The sequence below is a fragment of the Kogia breviceps genome, chromosome 19, assembly GCF_026419965.1.
Source record: "Kogia breviceps isolate mKogBre1 chromosome 19, mKogBre1 haplotype 1, whole genome shotgun sequence".
NCBI lineage: Eukaryota > Metazoa > Chordata > Mammalia > Artiodactyla > Physeteridae > Kogia > Kogia breviceps.
Genome location: NC_081328.1, coordinates 47,759,725 through 47,775,587, shown reverse-complemented (window position 1 = coordinate 47,775,587; position 15,863 = coordinate 47,759,725). Strand labels below are relative to the sequence as shown.

The following is a 15,863-nucleotide window of genomic DNA, read 5'->3' as shown; positions in this document are numbered from 1 at the left end:
GCGACCACGGGTCACACCGGAGAGGCCTAGGTCTCCTGGGGAAAGAACCAATGTCCTGGGCCCCTGTTGGAGGGGAGGGGGGAATGGGAGGGGGGGTGTCTCAGCAGCCAGGTGCCTCCAGGGGTGGTGCAGGGCCTCTCCACCCTGGGGGCAGTCCCCAACCCTCCTCCGGGCTACCTGGTCTTTGAGGTGTGTCTCTGCACAGTATTTCCACTGCTGAAGCACGTCGGGCAGCTTGTCCAGGCCACCGTGGTGGAAGTGGAACACCTTGTACTGGCTTTCCCGGCTGGCGACGACCAGCTGGCCGCTGGTGCAGGCCTCATCGCTGAGTGGCCATCGGAGGGGGGAAGAGAACAGACCCATGAATATGTAAACATGGGTTTTTATTTCCAAGTATAATCAGAGGCCCCTATTGCCAACCTCAGAGGCAGGAAACAAAGTCCCCCTGGAGTTTGGCTGCTGGCGGCAAGGGGACAGAATTATGCCCCAACAGAGGCCATCACCCCCTTTGCTGAAGAAGGCAAAGCAGCTCCCTTCCTGGGAGACCCCAGGTTGTATTGTCCTCACTCCCGGGAGACCTGCCAGAGCAGCCTTCTGTCCCCACCCTTGCCTGCCGGGTCATATCCTCCCTTCTCTCCGGGAAGTCCTGGGGGTGGATGCCCTGACGGGGAGTCAGGTTTTGAACCCAGATGGGGCGGGCGCCAAGGGACGCCCCTCCAGCAGGCTTCCCCGTCCGGCACGGAAGGCACTCTGGCAGAATCCTCCGGGGAAATTCACGACACATGCCTCAGGGCCATCGCCCGAACTTGGCTTCCCTTCCATGAAAGGCGGGATGTGGCTCTGGGTCTGGGAACTCCCACAGAGACACGCCTGCTTCTTCTAAGCACCAGTCTTGGTTGGTGCTTTCCTGCGTCTGGGCCACCTGCCTTTCAGGCAGAGAGACATGAGGTGGCGGTTAGGCAGGGAACTAAAAGGGATGGCTCCCCATAATGAAGGAAAGGGTGCCTCCCTCTAGAAAGCCATGGCCTATTCGGAGCACGCTCGGCCTCTGGGTGGGTGACCGGGGGCAGCCTGCAGCAACTGCTCTCTGTGTAGCCCTGGCTCGTCATCTTTCCCCAAACCAGAGCTCCACACAACAGCTGCTTACCATCACCCTGAAAGCAGAGGAAAGCGTTTGGGAGCTACCCACACCCAGCTCCTGTGGGGCAGCCGTAGGAGGCACTGCTGACAAGACTAGTGATGTTGGGAAGCAGATGTTTGGGGATGCAGGGGCGCTGGACCCAAGCATGGCCCCCCGGGACACGGCACACAGGCAGCTTCCAGGACGTGGCCAAGAGGGCCTCACCTGAAGAAGAGGCGGAGGGAGCGCATGTGACCCAAGTCCACTCGGAACACACCGCAGATCTGCTCCAAGGCGCAGGCCCGCTGCGGCTCGTCCCAGCGCGGGGGCTGCAGGAGGCCACTGCTGTCCGGGAACTGCAGGTGGGCGTCCACGCTGGAGGGGGAGCTGGTGGAGCAAGTCATGTGAGGGCCACATGTTTCTCTGTTGTGCAGCCATGGGGGAAGGGCAGGGAGGGCTGGGGAAACCATTTAAACATGCGTGCACACTCAGAGATATAGCCGAACATGCTGGGCACATAGAGGCTGTCCACGGACATCCATGAATGAATGATTGAATGAATGAACGAATGAATCCTTTCATAGGTCTTGCCCAATTACACTTTAATGTGGATGGGAAAGCATTTTTTTTTTTTTTTTTTTTTGTAGTACGCGGGCCTCTCACTGTTGTGGCCTCTCCCGCTGCGGAGCGCAGGCTCTGGACGCGCAGGCTCCGGACGCGCAGGCTCCGGACGCGCAGGCTCAGCGGCCATGGCTCACGCGCCCAGCCACTCCGCGGCATGTGGGATCTTCCCGGACCGGGGCACGAACCTGCGTCCCCTGCATCGGCAGGCAGACTCCCAACCACTGTGCCACCAGGGAAGGCCCGGGAAAGCATTTTTGTGATCAAATTTTGTTCCGCCTCAACAGAGATATTAGGTTGTCATAATGGCAGATGAGGTCCTACTGACTGGGTTTGAGCCCTTGCTGTGTGACTGTGGGCCAGTTACCAAGCCTCTCTGAGCCTTTGTTTCCTCTTTTGCACAGCGAAGATAATAACATGGCTTGGTGTAGAATGAACAGTGCTCAGGGCTGGGCACCCTGGTTTTCAGGGCTTACTAAAAGAAGCTGTTTTGTGACCATTTTAGACAGCGTGGGGCTTCCATTTGGGTTCAAACTGATTCAGTATTTTCCTGAAAAAATAGTGGTTCCATAAGGAAACATTTGGGTTATAATACTATTAATACTAATAGTAAACACTTAGCTCTGTGTTAACCACTCTTCATGTGCTTTTTATCACATATAAGCTTCACAATAAATCCTAGGAAATGGGCGGTTATTACCACCATTGTACCAAACAGGAATTGAGGCTCAGAAAGGTTAAATAACTTGTCCAAGGTCACACAGCTAGCAGGTGGTAAAGCTGGAATTTGAACCCAAGCTTTGTGGCCCATGTCTTCACCAGTGTATTTAACTGCTTCTAATTTCAAAGTTCAGCTATACAACACCATTATCTTATTCTGCTTCTTTAAAAAATTAATAATTTTGTTTGGCTCCTCGGTTGCCAAATATTTTATTACATGGATTCAGCTACACCACAGGTTAAATACTGTCTCTTGAGATTTAATAGTAACATCTAGCAGATGACTGCTAAAATATCGCCAGAGTAAAGGCAAGCATCGGTTCTGGATCCCAACCCCAATATCCCACAGAGGTAAGACTGCAATCACTTTATCCCACTTTCCTGTTTCAGCCGAGAACATAAAAGTGTCGGAGGCAATTAATCCTGAGGCACCTCTTCCTCTGATGGGCACCAGGTCTCCAAATGAAGCTACGCTGGATTGTTCACGCACAATCCCTCTAACTTGGAACTTCCTTAAAGAGGAAGACTGGCCTTTTTAGAAACTTGGCTGCTTCTAGAACAACACTGGGCCTGGTGTGCAGTTCTTCCCCACCTGCCTAAGGAAGTGGGCCGAGCCAGGTCCTCCCATTTCTGAGGGGCACCGGCGCTCTCCCAGGAAACAGACTCAGGTAAAGATAGACAGCCGGATGGGAGGGTAGGTAGACAAGCTGAAGCACGCAGCCACCCGGCAAACTCGGAACCAGAAAGGCTGAGGGATTCCCCATCCTCCTGAGGGGAGCCTGACTGGCTGCACTATGCAATGACTGTCTGCAAAACAAGGCAAGCCACAGGTCTGAAGACAGCCCCCCACCATGCCGCTTCACACAACATTTCATAATCTGCTTATTGAACAATGAGGCCACAGTGGCCGGAGAGCATGTGCTTGGCGTGCTTCCCCGGCTGGGCTGGCCCATCCAGGCTCACCTCCAAGCCCAGCCAGAGAGGGCCCACCAAAGGGTGGCATTATTTCCAGCCCCTCTCCCCCAGTTCTCCCCACCGCCACTCCACACGCACATAGCATGATCCTCCAAAACCTGCATGCCCTTCTCAACATGCTACGTCCTTCTCACCCCACAGGGCAGGCCAGGGTTTGCAGAAACCAGATCCAGGATGGACACTTGCTCTCGTAGAGTCCTGACTGAAGCCACTGCTCCCCTGCTGTGGTGGAAGGACTGGGGTCCTGAGGGGAAGGAGTCCAGGAGAGAGGCCCCCCCAACACCTTCCTGCAGCAACTTGCCCCCAGGCAGAAGTCTGCCTAAACCCTTTTACAACTCCTGTGGGGAAAATTATTTGCATTAATTAATCGATTGATTAATTAATTCAAGACATTATGTTGGGACCTACAGCTGGGGTTCCACGGTTCAAACTGGAGCAAAGTTGATAGAAGACTTCGTTCTCTGTTATTTAGGGCCTGTCATAGCAGATGACTGTACAGTCATCTAGGTCACCTAGGGCCACATCTGTTTCTGCCTGAAGACCCATTGCCATGGGGTTAAGGGCCGTATATCGTTTGCTCTTCTGCATCCCCAGCTCTCAGCACAAGCCTGGCACAGAACACAGAGATTTAATACTCATGCCTGGGGTGAAAGTGTTAAATGTCTGGGAATTTTGAAGTCATAGAAAAAAATGGAAATAAAATCTTGGGAAAATTGAAATATGTACAATTTTTATTTTTTTATCTTTTTACACATGCGGAGCAATTTGGTTTTAAGAATACTCATATGTGCGGCATATAAATTGGCTAAAATTATTGTAAAATTATTGTGTGGTACATTAAAATTATAAGGATGGTTTATCTAAGGCAATAACTCCCAGTATGCTATAAGTTAAAAATGTTTTATAAGTCGAGGGAGAAGATGCTAAACTCTAAGAAATATAGCATTTCTTTCTGAAGATCACCAAAATGCAAAACAGAAATGAATAAGAAAAGCCAGCTCTGCCACAGCAACACATAGCAAGCGTGTTCTTTGTCCATCTGGCAACTCCTGCAACGTCAGGCACAGAGTTTGAGACTAAATATGGCCCCAAGTTCCTAGAGTGGTGTTTGTTTCCCTACCCCTGAATCTGGGCTGGCCTTTCGAGTGGCTTTGGCCAATAGGATGTGGTATGAGTGACATTCTAAGAGCTCCAGAGCCTGGCCTCAAGAACCTTCTGTATTCTCACTCTTGGTATACTCCTGCCACCATGTAAGGAAGCCCAGGCACAAATGATGAGAGACCACAAGGAGAGAGAGATTCAGCTGACAGCGTCAGAGTCCCCAAACCTCATGGACAGAGACCATTTCAGAGCCTCCACCCGGCTGAGCTCCCAGCTGGTGACAGCTGCCTGAGGAAGCCCCAGAGCACCCAGCAGAACAGCCTGACTTGGCCCAGCCCAGTGGGAAGACCTGTGAGCAAACTGAAGATGGTGGTTTTAAGTTGCTAAGTTCTGGAGTCCTTTGTTACAGGGCTAGAGATAACTGATATATACGGGAAGTATCTGTTTTCAGAAAAAGCTCGAGCAGAAAGGAAGAAACCTCCAAAATTATTATTTTGGGGTTTTTTTTTTTTTGGTCATGACGAGGAACAAGCAGAATCTTAGTTCGCTGACCAGGGATTGAACCCGCGCCCCCGGCAGTGGAAGCACGGAGTCCTAACCACTGGACCGCCAGGGAAGTCCCTTCCTCCAAAATTATTGAATTGTGGTTCTCAAGGTCAAAGAAACATTGCAGCCAGCCTCTAACATTTTTAAAAATCCAAACTTCTAAGTTGGCTCTTGCTTTTCTTCCTTCTGAGGCTTTTGATTCAGTTGAACAGTACGTCGATGGAACCCCAGCTGTAGGTCCCAAGTATAGTGTCTTGAATTAATTAGTCAGTCAATTAATTAATGCAAATAATTTCCCCCTCAGGAGTTGTAAAAGGGTTTAAAGCAGACTTTTGCCTGGAGGCAAGTTGCTGCCAGAAGTTGTGTGTGGGGCCCTCTCTCTGGGGCTCCTTCACCTCAGGGCCCCAGTCCTTCCACCACAGCAGGGGAGCAGGAGCCTTTACCCTGGACTCTGTCGGAGCTAGTGTCCATCCTGGATCTGGTTTCTGCAAACCTTGGCCTGTCCTGTGGTGTGAGCAGGACACAGCGTGTTGGGAAAGGTGTGCAGGTTTCGGAAATCGTGCTGTGTGCATGTGGAGTGGCGGTGGGGAGGACTGGGGGAGGAGGGCTGGAAATAATGCCACCCTTTGGTGGCCCCTCATAATTGCCAGAACTTGGAAGCAACCAAGATGTCCTTTGGTAGGTAAATGGATAAACAAACTTCAGTACATCCAGACAATGGAATATTATTCAGCAATAAAAAGAAATGAGCTATCAAGCCATGAAAAAGACATGGAGGAAACTTAAGTGCATATTACTAAGTGAAAGAAGCCAATCTGAAAAGGCAGAGTTGGAAACATACTATATGATTCCAACTCTACGACATTCTAGAAAAGGCAAAACTATGTAGATAGTAAAGGATCACTATCCTTTTGTCAGAGATTCTGGTTGTCAGAGATTGGGGGGAGTGGGAAGCAGAAATAGGTGCAGCACAGAAAATTTTTAGGGCAGTGAAACTACTCTGTATGACATTATGGTGGTGGATACATGTCATTATATTACAGTTCGTAAAACCCATGCAATGTACAAGAGTGAATTGTAATGCAAACTATGGACTTTCAGAGATAATGATGTGTCACTGTAGGTTCATCCAATGTAACAAATGTACCACTCTGGTGGGGATGTTGGTAATGGGGAGGCTTTGCACGTGTAGGGGCAGGGGTATATGGGAAATCTCTGTACTTTACCCTCAATTTTGTTATGAACCTAAAACTGCTCTAAAAAATAAAGTCTATTAAAATGAAAAGCCAGAAAACAAACAGGGACATATATATGACAAGGATTAATATCTTTAATATAGAAAAAAGTATGTAAATTTTTAAAAATGAATGCCCAACAGAAAAATAGCAAAGGTACAAGAAAAAACAAATCACTAGAGAATAAATACAACTAACCAATAAAATTTTCATGTCCAGAGTAATGAAATAAATGCAAATGGAAACAAGGTACAATTTGAGGGGAGGTCTATGAAATTGGCATAATTAAAAAGTTATGGAATATAGTGTAAGTAAGGGTTTGGGGAAACACTCTTGCACAGCTGGGGGCACTGTATGCTGTTCAGATTTCTCTCAGTGGCAGTTAGGAAATCAGATGCCAAAGGCTTAAAAATGTTTATGTATTTTGACCCTTTACTTTCATTTCCAGATATTGATCCTAAGAAAACAGCCAGAGATACCTACAAAAAATATATATGTGAATAGACACAGAAAAAGCCTCTGACAAAAATCTAATCCTCATTCAGGATAAAAGCTGTCAGCAAACTAGGAATAGAAGGGTACTTCTTCAGATTGATAGAGGGCACCTGCAGACATTCTACAGTTCACATCATACTCAATGGTAGGAGACTGAATTGTTTCTGTCTACGATTGGGAGGCTCTACACTCAGCAAGAGGCAAGAAGAGAAACTGAAACACATAAATATTGGAAAAGAAGAAGTAAAACTGTCCCCATTTACAGATGATATAATTGTTTACATGAAAAATCCCATGGAATTTACAAAACAACTATTAGAACTAATCAGTGAATTTAGCAGAGTTATAAAATAAAGGTTAATGTAGAAAACTTAATTGTATTATTAAAGACTAGTAACACATAATTGGAAAATGTAATAAATAAAAAATTCCACTTATAGTAGCAAAAAGCCCATTTAAAATACTTAGAATAGGGACTTTCCTGGTGGCACAGTGGTTAAGAATCCGCCTGCCAATGCAGGGGACACGGGTTTGAGCCCTGGTCCGGGAAGATCTCACATGCTGTGGAGCAACTAAGCCCGCGAGCCACAACTACTGAGCACATGTGCCACAGCTACTGAAGCCCGTGTGTGCCTAGAGCCCGTGCTCCACAACAAGAGAAGCCACCACAGTGAGAAGCCTGCGCACCACACAGCGAAGAGTAGTCCCCGCTTACCACAACTAGAGAAAGCCTGCATGCAGCAAAGAAGACCCAACACAGCCAAAATTAAATTTTAAAATTACTTACTTAATTAATTAAAAAAATACTTAGAATAAGTCCAACAAATGACATTCAAGACCTATACACTGAAAAACCTTGCTGAGACAAATTAAAGGAAAACTAAATAAATGAAGAGATATACCATGATCATGGATTGAAACAGTCACATAGTTAAGATGGCAATCTTGCCAAATAGATCTACAGATTCAACACAATTCCAATCAAAATTCCAGCAGAATTTTCTGGGTAGAAATTGACAAGCTGACTCTAAAATTCATATGGAAATGCAAAAGACCTAAATAACCAAAGCAAATATAAATAAAAGAAGAAAGTTGGAGGACTTATTATAAATCTACAGTAATCAAGGCAGTCTGGTATTGCTTAAAGAGCAAACTTTTAAATTAATGGAACAAAATAGAGCCCAGAAATAGGCAAATATGATCAGTTAATTATCGACAAAGATTCAAAGACAATTCAATGAAGAATAGCTTTTCAACTGATGTTGTTAGATCAACTGGATATCTGTATGAAAAAAAATTAACATCAACCCTTTCTTCATGTCATACACAAAAATTAACTCAAAATAGATCACAGACCTAGATGTGATACCTAAAACTTTAAAACTTCTAGAAGAATCCATACAAGAATACTTTTGCAACCTTAGAATAGGCCAAGTTTTCTTAGAAAACAAAAAGCACAAAACATAAAAGAAATAATTAATAAATTAGATAACTGAAAACTCTTTTCTTCAAAATACATCATTAAAGAAAATAAAAATGCATCCCACAGCCTGGGAGAAAATATTCATAACATGTATATCCAATGAAAGACTTGTATCCAGAATATGTATGAGGAACTCTTAAAACTCAATAGTGTTGTTAGATAAATATTTCTTAGATGTGATACCAAAAGCATGATCTATAAAAGAAAACAAGTGATAAATCAGACTTCATTAAAATGAAAAACTTCTGCTCTTTGAAAGACACTGTTAAGAAAATAAAGAGACAAGCCACAGACTGGGAAAAGATATTTGTAAAACACATATCTGATAAAGGATTTGTATCCAGAATATATAAAGAACCCTCAAAGTTCAGTAATAAAACAAACAACACAATTTTAAAATTGCCAAAAGATTTGAAAAGACTTCGCCAAATAAGCAAATAAGCATATGACATCATTGATCATGAGAGAAATGGAAACGGAAACCACAATGTGATATAAGGAGATACAATGTGACACACTACACACCTATTAGAATGATTAAAGAACAAACACATGAAAACTGATGTTACAGAGTGCTGGCCAGGATGCAGAGCAACTGGAACTCTCATACTTTGCTGGTGGGAATAGAAAATGAAAGAGCCACTTTGGAAAATAGTTTGGTGGTATCTTATAAAGTCAAACATACACTTACCATACAACCTATCAGTCTCACTCCAAGCGAAATGAAAAGTGTTCACACACAGATCGGCGTATGAACGTTTATAGCAGTTTTCTCATAATTGCAAAAGCAAGAATCAACAGGTATTTCTTTCAACTGCTGAACGGATAAGCAAACAGCAGTACAACTATACAGTGGAATACTCTTAAGCAATAAAAATGAAGAAGCCACCGATACACACAACATGGATGAATCTGAAATGTGTTATGTTAAGTGAGAAAAGCTAGACTATACACGAAAAGATATTCAGCATCATTAGTAATCAGGGAAATGCAAATTAAAACCACAATGAGATAACCCTACACACCTGTGAGAATGGCTAAAATTTAAAAGACTGACTATACCAAGTGCTAACGAGGATAGGGAGGAACTGGAACACACTGCTGATGGGAAGGTAAAATGGTACAACCACTCTGGGAAGCAGTTTGGCGGTTTCTTAAAAAGTTAAACACACACCTATCATATGACCCAGCCATTACACTCCCAGGTATTTACCAAGAGAAATCCAAACATTATGTCCATATGCAAGACATCTACACAATGTTCGTAGCAGCTTTATTTGTAATAGCTAAGAACTGGAAACGACGCAGTGTTTATCATCAGGTGAATGGATAAACAAATCGTGATATATACATGCAATGGGATCGGACTCAGCAATAAAAGTGAATGAACTGCTGATATACACAACAATGTGGATATATCAGAAAATCACTGTGCTGAGTGAAAGAAGCCAGAACAAAAAAAAACAAACAAAAAGAACATACTGCGGGCATTCCATTTATATAAAGTTCTAGGAAACGCAAGCTAATCTACAGTGAGAGAAAGCAGATAAGTGATTGTTGAGGTAGGGGCTAGAGGGAGGCATGGGTTACAAAGGGACACAGGAAACTTTGGGGGGTGATGGATGTTCATTATCTTGATCGTGGTGATGGTTTCACCAGTGTACATATGTCAAAACTCAGCAAATTGTGCACTTTAAATATATGCAATTTATTGAACCTCAATTATACTTCAATAGAGTTGTAAAAAATACCAATATTCAACTAGCATTATTACCTAATTTCCAGCAATAAGGGCTATTTTAATATATTGTAGCACATGCATATGATACAATGCCATTAAGCTACTATAAAATGTTTTATAAAAGTACTTAATGACCAAAGAAAATGCTATTATGTTGAATGAAGAAAGTAGGATAAAAAATTATATGAAATGATACAATATGGTTTTGTATATAATGTATATTTATAAATATTTCAGATCTACATAAATATATGAGTAGAAAACTACACCAAAATGACAATAAAGATCATCTCCAGATGGCATTATAGTTTATGTTCATCTTGTTCTTTATCTTACACATTTCCTAAAAGAAATAATGTATCATTTTGATAATCAGAAACAATAAGCTAATCTTCTATCTTTTTTTAAACAAGAAGTCCATATTAGCTTTTATATTGCAAAACCAATAAGGATAATTTCAAAAAGAAAAAAAAGAAAAAGTGAGGTATCAAGGACCAATTATCATCACAGTTACTCTTTATTTGAGGTTTCCTATGTGCCAGGAGCTCTGCTGATTGCTTTAAAGACTTTCTCATACCAACACTATGAAGGAGATATTATTAACCCCATTTTATAGCTAAATAGACTGAGGCCAGGAACATCACCCTCAAATTTCCCAGATGGTAAATGGCAGAGCAGGGATGGGCCAGGCGTGGCTCATCCAAAGCTCAAACTCCTGACTCCTGTGGTGTGTGACTTCCAGAGACAATGGCAACGACTTAAAAGGAACAAAAGGAAGATACAGAGGAAAACAAAATTCTATTTTAAAAAGCATCTCTTAAAGAATGCCCCTGAAAAACATACCTACTGCTCCCCATTGCCCCATGCTCCTGGATCTGAAACCATCAGCAGTCAGGTTTTGTCTGCCAGTAAAGCCCCAGTCCTCAGCCTGGCACGTGATACACTCCACAAGTTAACCTCAGCTCATCTTTGTCTGTTCCTCCTTGTATTACTGCATCACACTGTATGGCTTTGAGCAATAGAAATTTCTCTCTCCCACTTCTGGAGACCCCAAGTCCAAAATCAAGGTGTCAGCAGGGCCAAGCTTCCTGTGAAAGTCTAGGGGAGGATCCTTCCCTGCCTCTTCCAGGTTTTGGTGGAATCCTTGGCTTTCCTTGGTGTGCGGTACATCAGCGGTCCCCAGCCTTTTTGGCACCAGGGACCGGTTTCGTGGAAGACAATTTTTCCACGGAAGGGGGGGGTTGTTGGTGGTGGGGGGATGGCTCAGGCAGTAATACGAGCGATGGAGAGCGGCAGGTGAAGCTTTGCTTGCTTGCTCGCTATCTGTTCACCTCCTGCTGTGCAGTCAGGTTCCTAACAGGCTGTAGACCAATAGCAGTCCGTGGCCCAGGGGTTGGGGACCCCCGTGATACATCACTCCAGTCTCTACCTCTGTCTTCACATGGTCTTCATTCTGTGTGTGGGTCTCTGTGTCTCTCTTTTCTCTTCTTATAAGGACACCAGTCATTGGATTAGGGTGCACCCTAATCCAGAATGGCCTCATCATAACTGATTACATTTGCAAAGACCCTCTTTTTAAATAAAGTGGAACTTTGAGGCTCCAGGTGGACATGGATTTAGGGGGACATTATTCAACCAAGTTATACCCCTTTACATGTTCCCACTATATCTTAGGCAAACCGGACAACTCACGTCTTTCCATCCCATAAGACCCTCTCTCCGTGCATTTGCTTCCTTGGGTCCCTCCCTCTGGGTTGCCTGCTCTCCTGTCTCTATTCCTGTTCTTTTCACTCTCCAGGACCCAGTTTGTGTTGTTTTCCTTTGACCTTAGGGAAGCTGCTAAGCAGAGTATCTGATGTGTCACAGGTACCCAATACATGCTGATTTTCCTTTATTTCTTGCAAAATCCTTAGAAATTTATCCTTCTCTTTTGTGTGTTTTGTTTTGGATTTTGTATTAAGTCACTTGCTGTTGCCCAAACGAAACAAAGACATCACAAGAACATAACATTCTAGGCCCTAATGAATATCCCTCATGATAGAGACACAAAATTTTCAACAAAATACTAGCAAACCAAATCCAACAACATACAAAAGGGATCATACACCATGACCAAGTGGGATTTTATGCCAGGAATGCAAGGGTGGTTCAACATATGAAGATCAATCAATATAATACACCAGATTAATAAAATAAAGAACAAAAACCACATAATCATCTCAATAGCTGCAGAAAAAACATTTGACAAAAATCCAACACCTTTCATGATGAAAACACTTACCAAACTAAAAATAGAAGGGAACTTCCTCAATCTAATAAAGGGCATCTATAAAAACCCACAGCTAACATCATACTCTATGGTGAAAGACTGAAAGATTTCCCCCTAAGATTAGGAACAAGACAAGATGTCTGCTCTCACCACTTCTATTCTACTGGAGGTTCTACTCAGAGCAGTTAGGCAAGGAAAAACAAACGAACAAAAAAGCATCCAGACTGAAAGAAAGAAGTAAAATTATCTGTTTGCAGATGATATGATCTTGCATATAGAATATCCTTAGGAATTAAGACCCACACACAAAAGAACCTGTTAGAACTAATACATGAATTCAGCAAAGTTGAAAGATACAGCATCAGTTTACAAAAATTAATTGCATTTCTATACACTAGCAACAAACAATCCAAAAACAAAATTAAGAAAACAATTCCATTTATAACACACACACACAAAGTAAAAGACTTGCACAACAACAACTACAAAAACATTGTTGAAGCAAATTAAAGAAGACCTAAACAAATGGGAAGTCATGCCGTGCTTGTGACTTGAAAGACTTAATATTGCTAAGCTGGGGGCTTCCCTGGTGGTGCAGTGGTTAAGAGCCCGCCTGCCGATGCAGGGGACACGGGTTCGTGCCCCGGTCCAGGAAGATCCCACATGCTGCGGAGCGGCTGGGCCCTTGAACCGTGGCCGCTGAGCCTGTGCGTCCGGAGCCTGTGCTCTGCAACGGGAGAGGCCACAACGGTGAGAGTCCCACGTACCACAAAATATGTATATGTATATATATATATATATATATTGCTAAGCTGGCAGTACTCCCCAAACTGATCCATAGATTCAACACAATCCCTATCAAAATCCTAGTTGCCTTTTTTGGAGTTATTGACAAGCTGATCCAAAAATATTATGGAAATGCAAGGGACCCAGAATAGCCAAAACAATATTGAAAAGGAAGAACAAAGTTGGAGGACTCACACTTTTCAATTCCAAAACACACTATAAAGTGGTACTGCCATAAGGACAGACATATTGATCAATGGAATAGAATAGATGATCTAGAAATAAACCCATACATTGATGGTCAATTGGTTTTCAACAAGGGTGCCAAAACAACTCAGTGGGAGAAAGAATAGTCTTAAACAACTGGTGCTGGGACAACTGGATATCTATGGGCAAAAGAATGAATTTGGACCCTTATACAAAATTACAAAAATAGCATATACAAAAATTAACTCAGAATGGATCAAAGACCTAAATGTAACAGTTAAAACTATAAAACTCTTTAAAAAAGCACAGGCATAAATCTTCATGACCTTGGATTAGGCAGTGGTTTCTTCAATGACATCAAAAGCACAAGAAACCCAAGAAAATATAGATAAATTGGACTTCATTAAAATTTAAAACTTTTGTGCTTCAAAGGAAACTATCAAGAAAGTGAAAAGACAATCCACAGAATGGGAGAAAATATTTGAAATCACATATTTGATAAAGAACTAGTACCCAGAATATATATAAAATTAGAATACAACAACAAAAAGACAACTGACTCAGTTAAACAATGGATCTACCTGAATAGATGTTCCTCCAATGAAAATATACAGGACTTCCCTGGTGGCACAGTGGTTAAGAATCCGCCTGCCAATGCAAGGGACAAGGGTTCGAGCCCTGGTCCAGGAAGATCCCACATGCCACGGAGCAACTAAGCCCGTGCATCACGATAACTGAGCCTGCGCTCTAGAGCTCGCGAGCCACGACTACTGAGCCCGTGCGCCACAGCTACTGAAGCCTGCGTGCCTAGAGCCCGAGCTCCTCAACAAGAGAAGCCACCGCGATGAGAAGCCGCTCACCACAGCTCAGAGTAGCCCCTGCTCGCCGTAACTAGAGAAAGCCCGCGCGCAGCAATGAAGACCCAGAACAGCCAAAAATAAATAAATAAATAAATTTAAAAAGAAGACATACAAATGGCCAATAAGCACACAAAAAGATGACCAACATCATTAGCCATTAGGGAAATGCAAATCAAAAGTACAATGAAATACCGTTTCACGTCCACTAGGATGGTTACAATAAAAACCAAAGATGGAAAATGTAAGTATTGGTGACGTTGTGGAGAAATTAGAACCGTTATACATTGCGATGGGAATAAAAAATAGTGCAGCTACTGCGGAAAACAATTTGGAAGTTTCTCAAAAGTTAAATATCGAGTTACCATATATGACCCAGCAGTTCCACTCCTAGGTATATACTCAAAAAAATTGAAAATATATAACCACACAAAAACTTGTACATGAATTAATGTTCATAGCAACATTATTCATAATAGCTCCAAAGGGGAAATGACACAAATATCCATCAGCTGAAAAATGGATAAACAAAATGTAGTATATCCATACAATGGAATGTTTTTCAGCCATAAAATTAGTGAAGTACTGATACATGCTAAAACACAGAGGAATCTTGAAAACATACTAAGTGAGAGAAACCAGTCACAAAAGGCCACACACATATTGTATGACTCCATCTATATGAAATGTCCAGAGCAGGTAAATCCATAGAGACAGAAAGCAGATTAGTGGTTGCTAGGGCCTGAGGGGAGGGCGGAGTGGGTTTTAACTGTGATGGATATGAAGTTTCTGTTTTGGAGTGATGAAAATATTCTGGAATTAGATTGTGGGGATGGTACAACTTTGTGAATGTACAAAATGCCGTTGCTTTGTACATTTTTAAAGTCCCTTTTAAAGGGACTTCCCGGCAGTCCAGTAATTAAGACTCTGTGCTTCCACTGCAGGGGGCGCAGGTTTGATCCCTGGTCAGGGAACTAAGATCATGCATGCTGTGTAGCCAAAAAAAGAAAAAATAAATAAAGATCTCTGTTTCAATTCATGTAAAATATACTTCAATAAAATATTTCTTAAAAATAAATAAAGGGTGAGTTTTATGTCATGTGAATGATATCTCAATAAAAAGAAGTCACTGTGTCCCCCCACTCCCCTGTCTGATTCAGCCTGCATATCTCCTGGCAAAGGCACAAAGCATGACCTCAGTCAATACTTGTTTATTCAACACAAAGTTCTCAGTGCCTCCCTGTTCTGGGGACGGCTGGATGCCGTCCCCAGACATGTGGACTTTCATTCTGGTGGAGAACGAGGAGCAGATACATAAGGGAATGACTCTGGCATGGGGACATGGGCACAGAGGCGGGAGGCCAAGGGGCTGGGAGCAGACACTCTTGAGGGTGGTCTCAGGAAGCCTGGGTGAGGCCTGAGGTGGGGAGAAGAGCCAGTAAAGCAAAGAGCGCAGAGAGCATTAATAGGTCAAATAAGCAACACATGCTGGAAAAAGGCACCCATCACTAGGTATGTCCTACAGGGGAAATGGCACCACCCTGGGAACAGAAATTCATTTTGCTCTTACATTGTTGAGTTTAACTTTCCTCCTAGTGAAGGAATGGAAATGATCTCATATTGTAAATAATTTTATGTTGGAATATACTCCTTGCATTTTTGTTGTTGTTGTTGTTTTTTGGTGGTACGCGGGCCTCTCACTGCTGT

General features: G+C 43.1%; 1 protein-coding gene across 5 annotated transcripts in view; it reads right to left on the bottom strand.

The window, feature by feature from the left end:
• TBC1D16 (TBC1 domain family member 16) overlaps positions 1 to 15,863 on the bottom strand; it is an 85,075-nt gene that overhangs the window by 14,619 nt on the left and 54,593 nt on the right. For all 5 annotated transcript variants that reach the window (XM_059047050.2, XM_067020811.1, XM_059047052.2 and 2 more), the window contains 2 exons: positions 1,346 to 1,507; positions 178 to 325 (listed from right to left, as the gene is read on the bottom strand). In XM_059047050.2, coding sequence (XP_058903033.1) covers positions 178 to 325; positions 1,346 to 1,507 — 310 coding nt within the window. The remainder of the gene's footprint in view (positions 1 to 177; positions 326 to 1,345; positions 1,508 to 15,863) is intronic.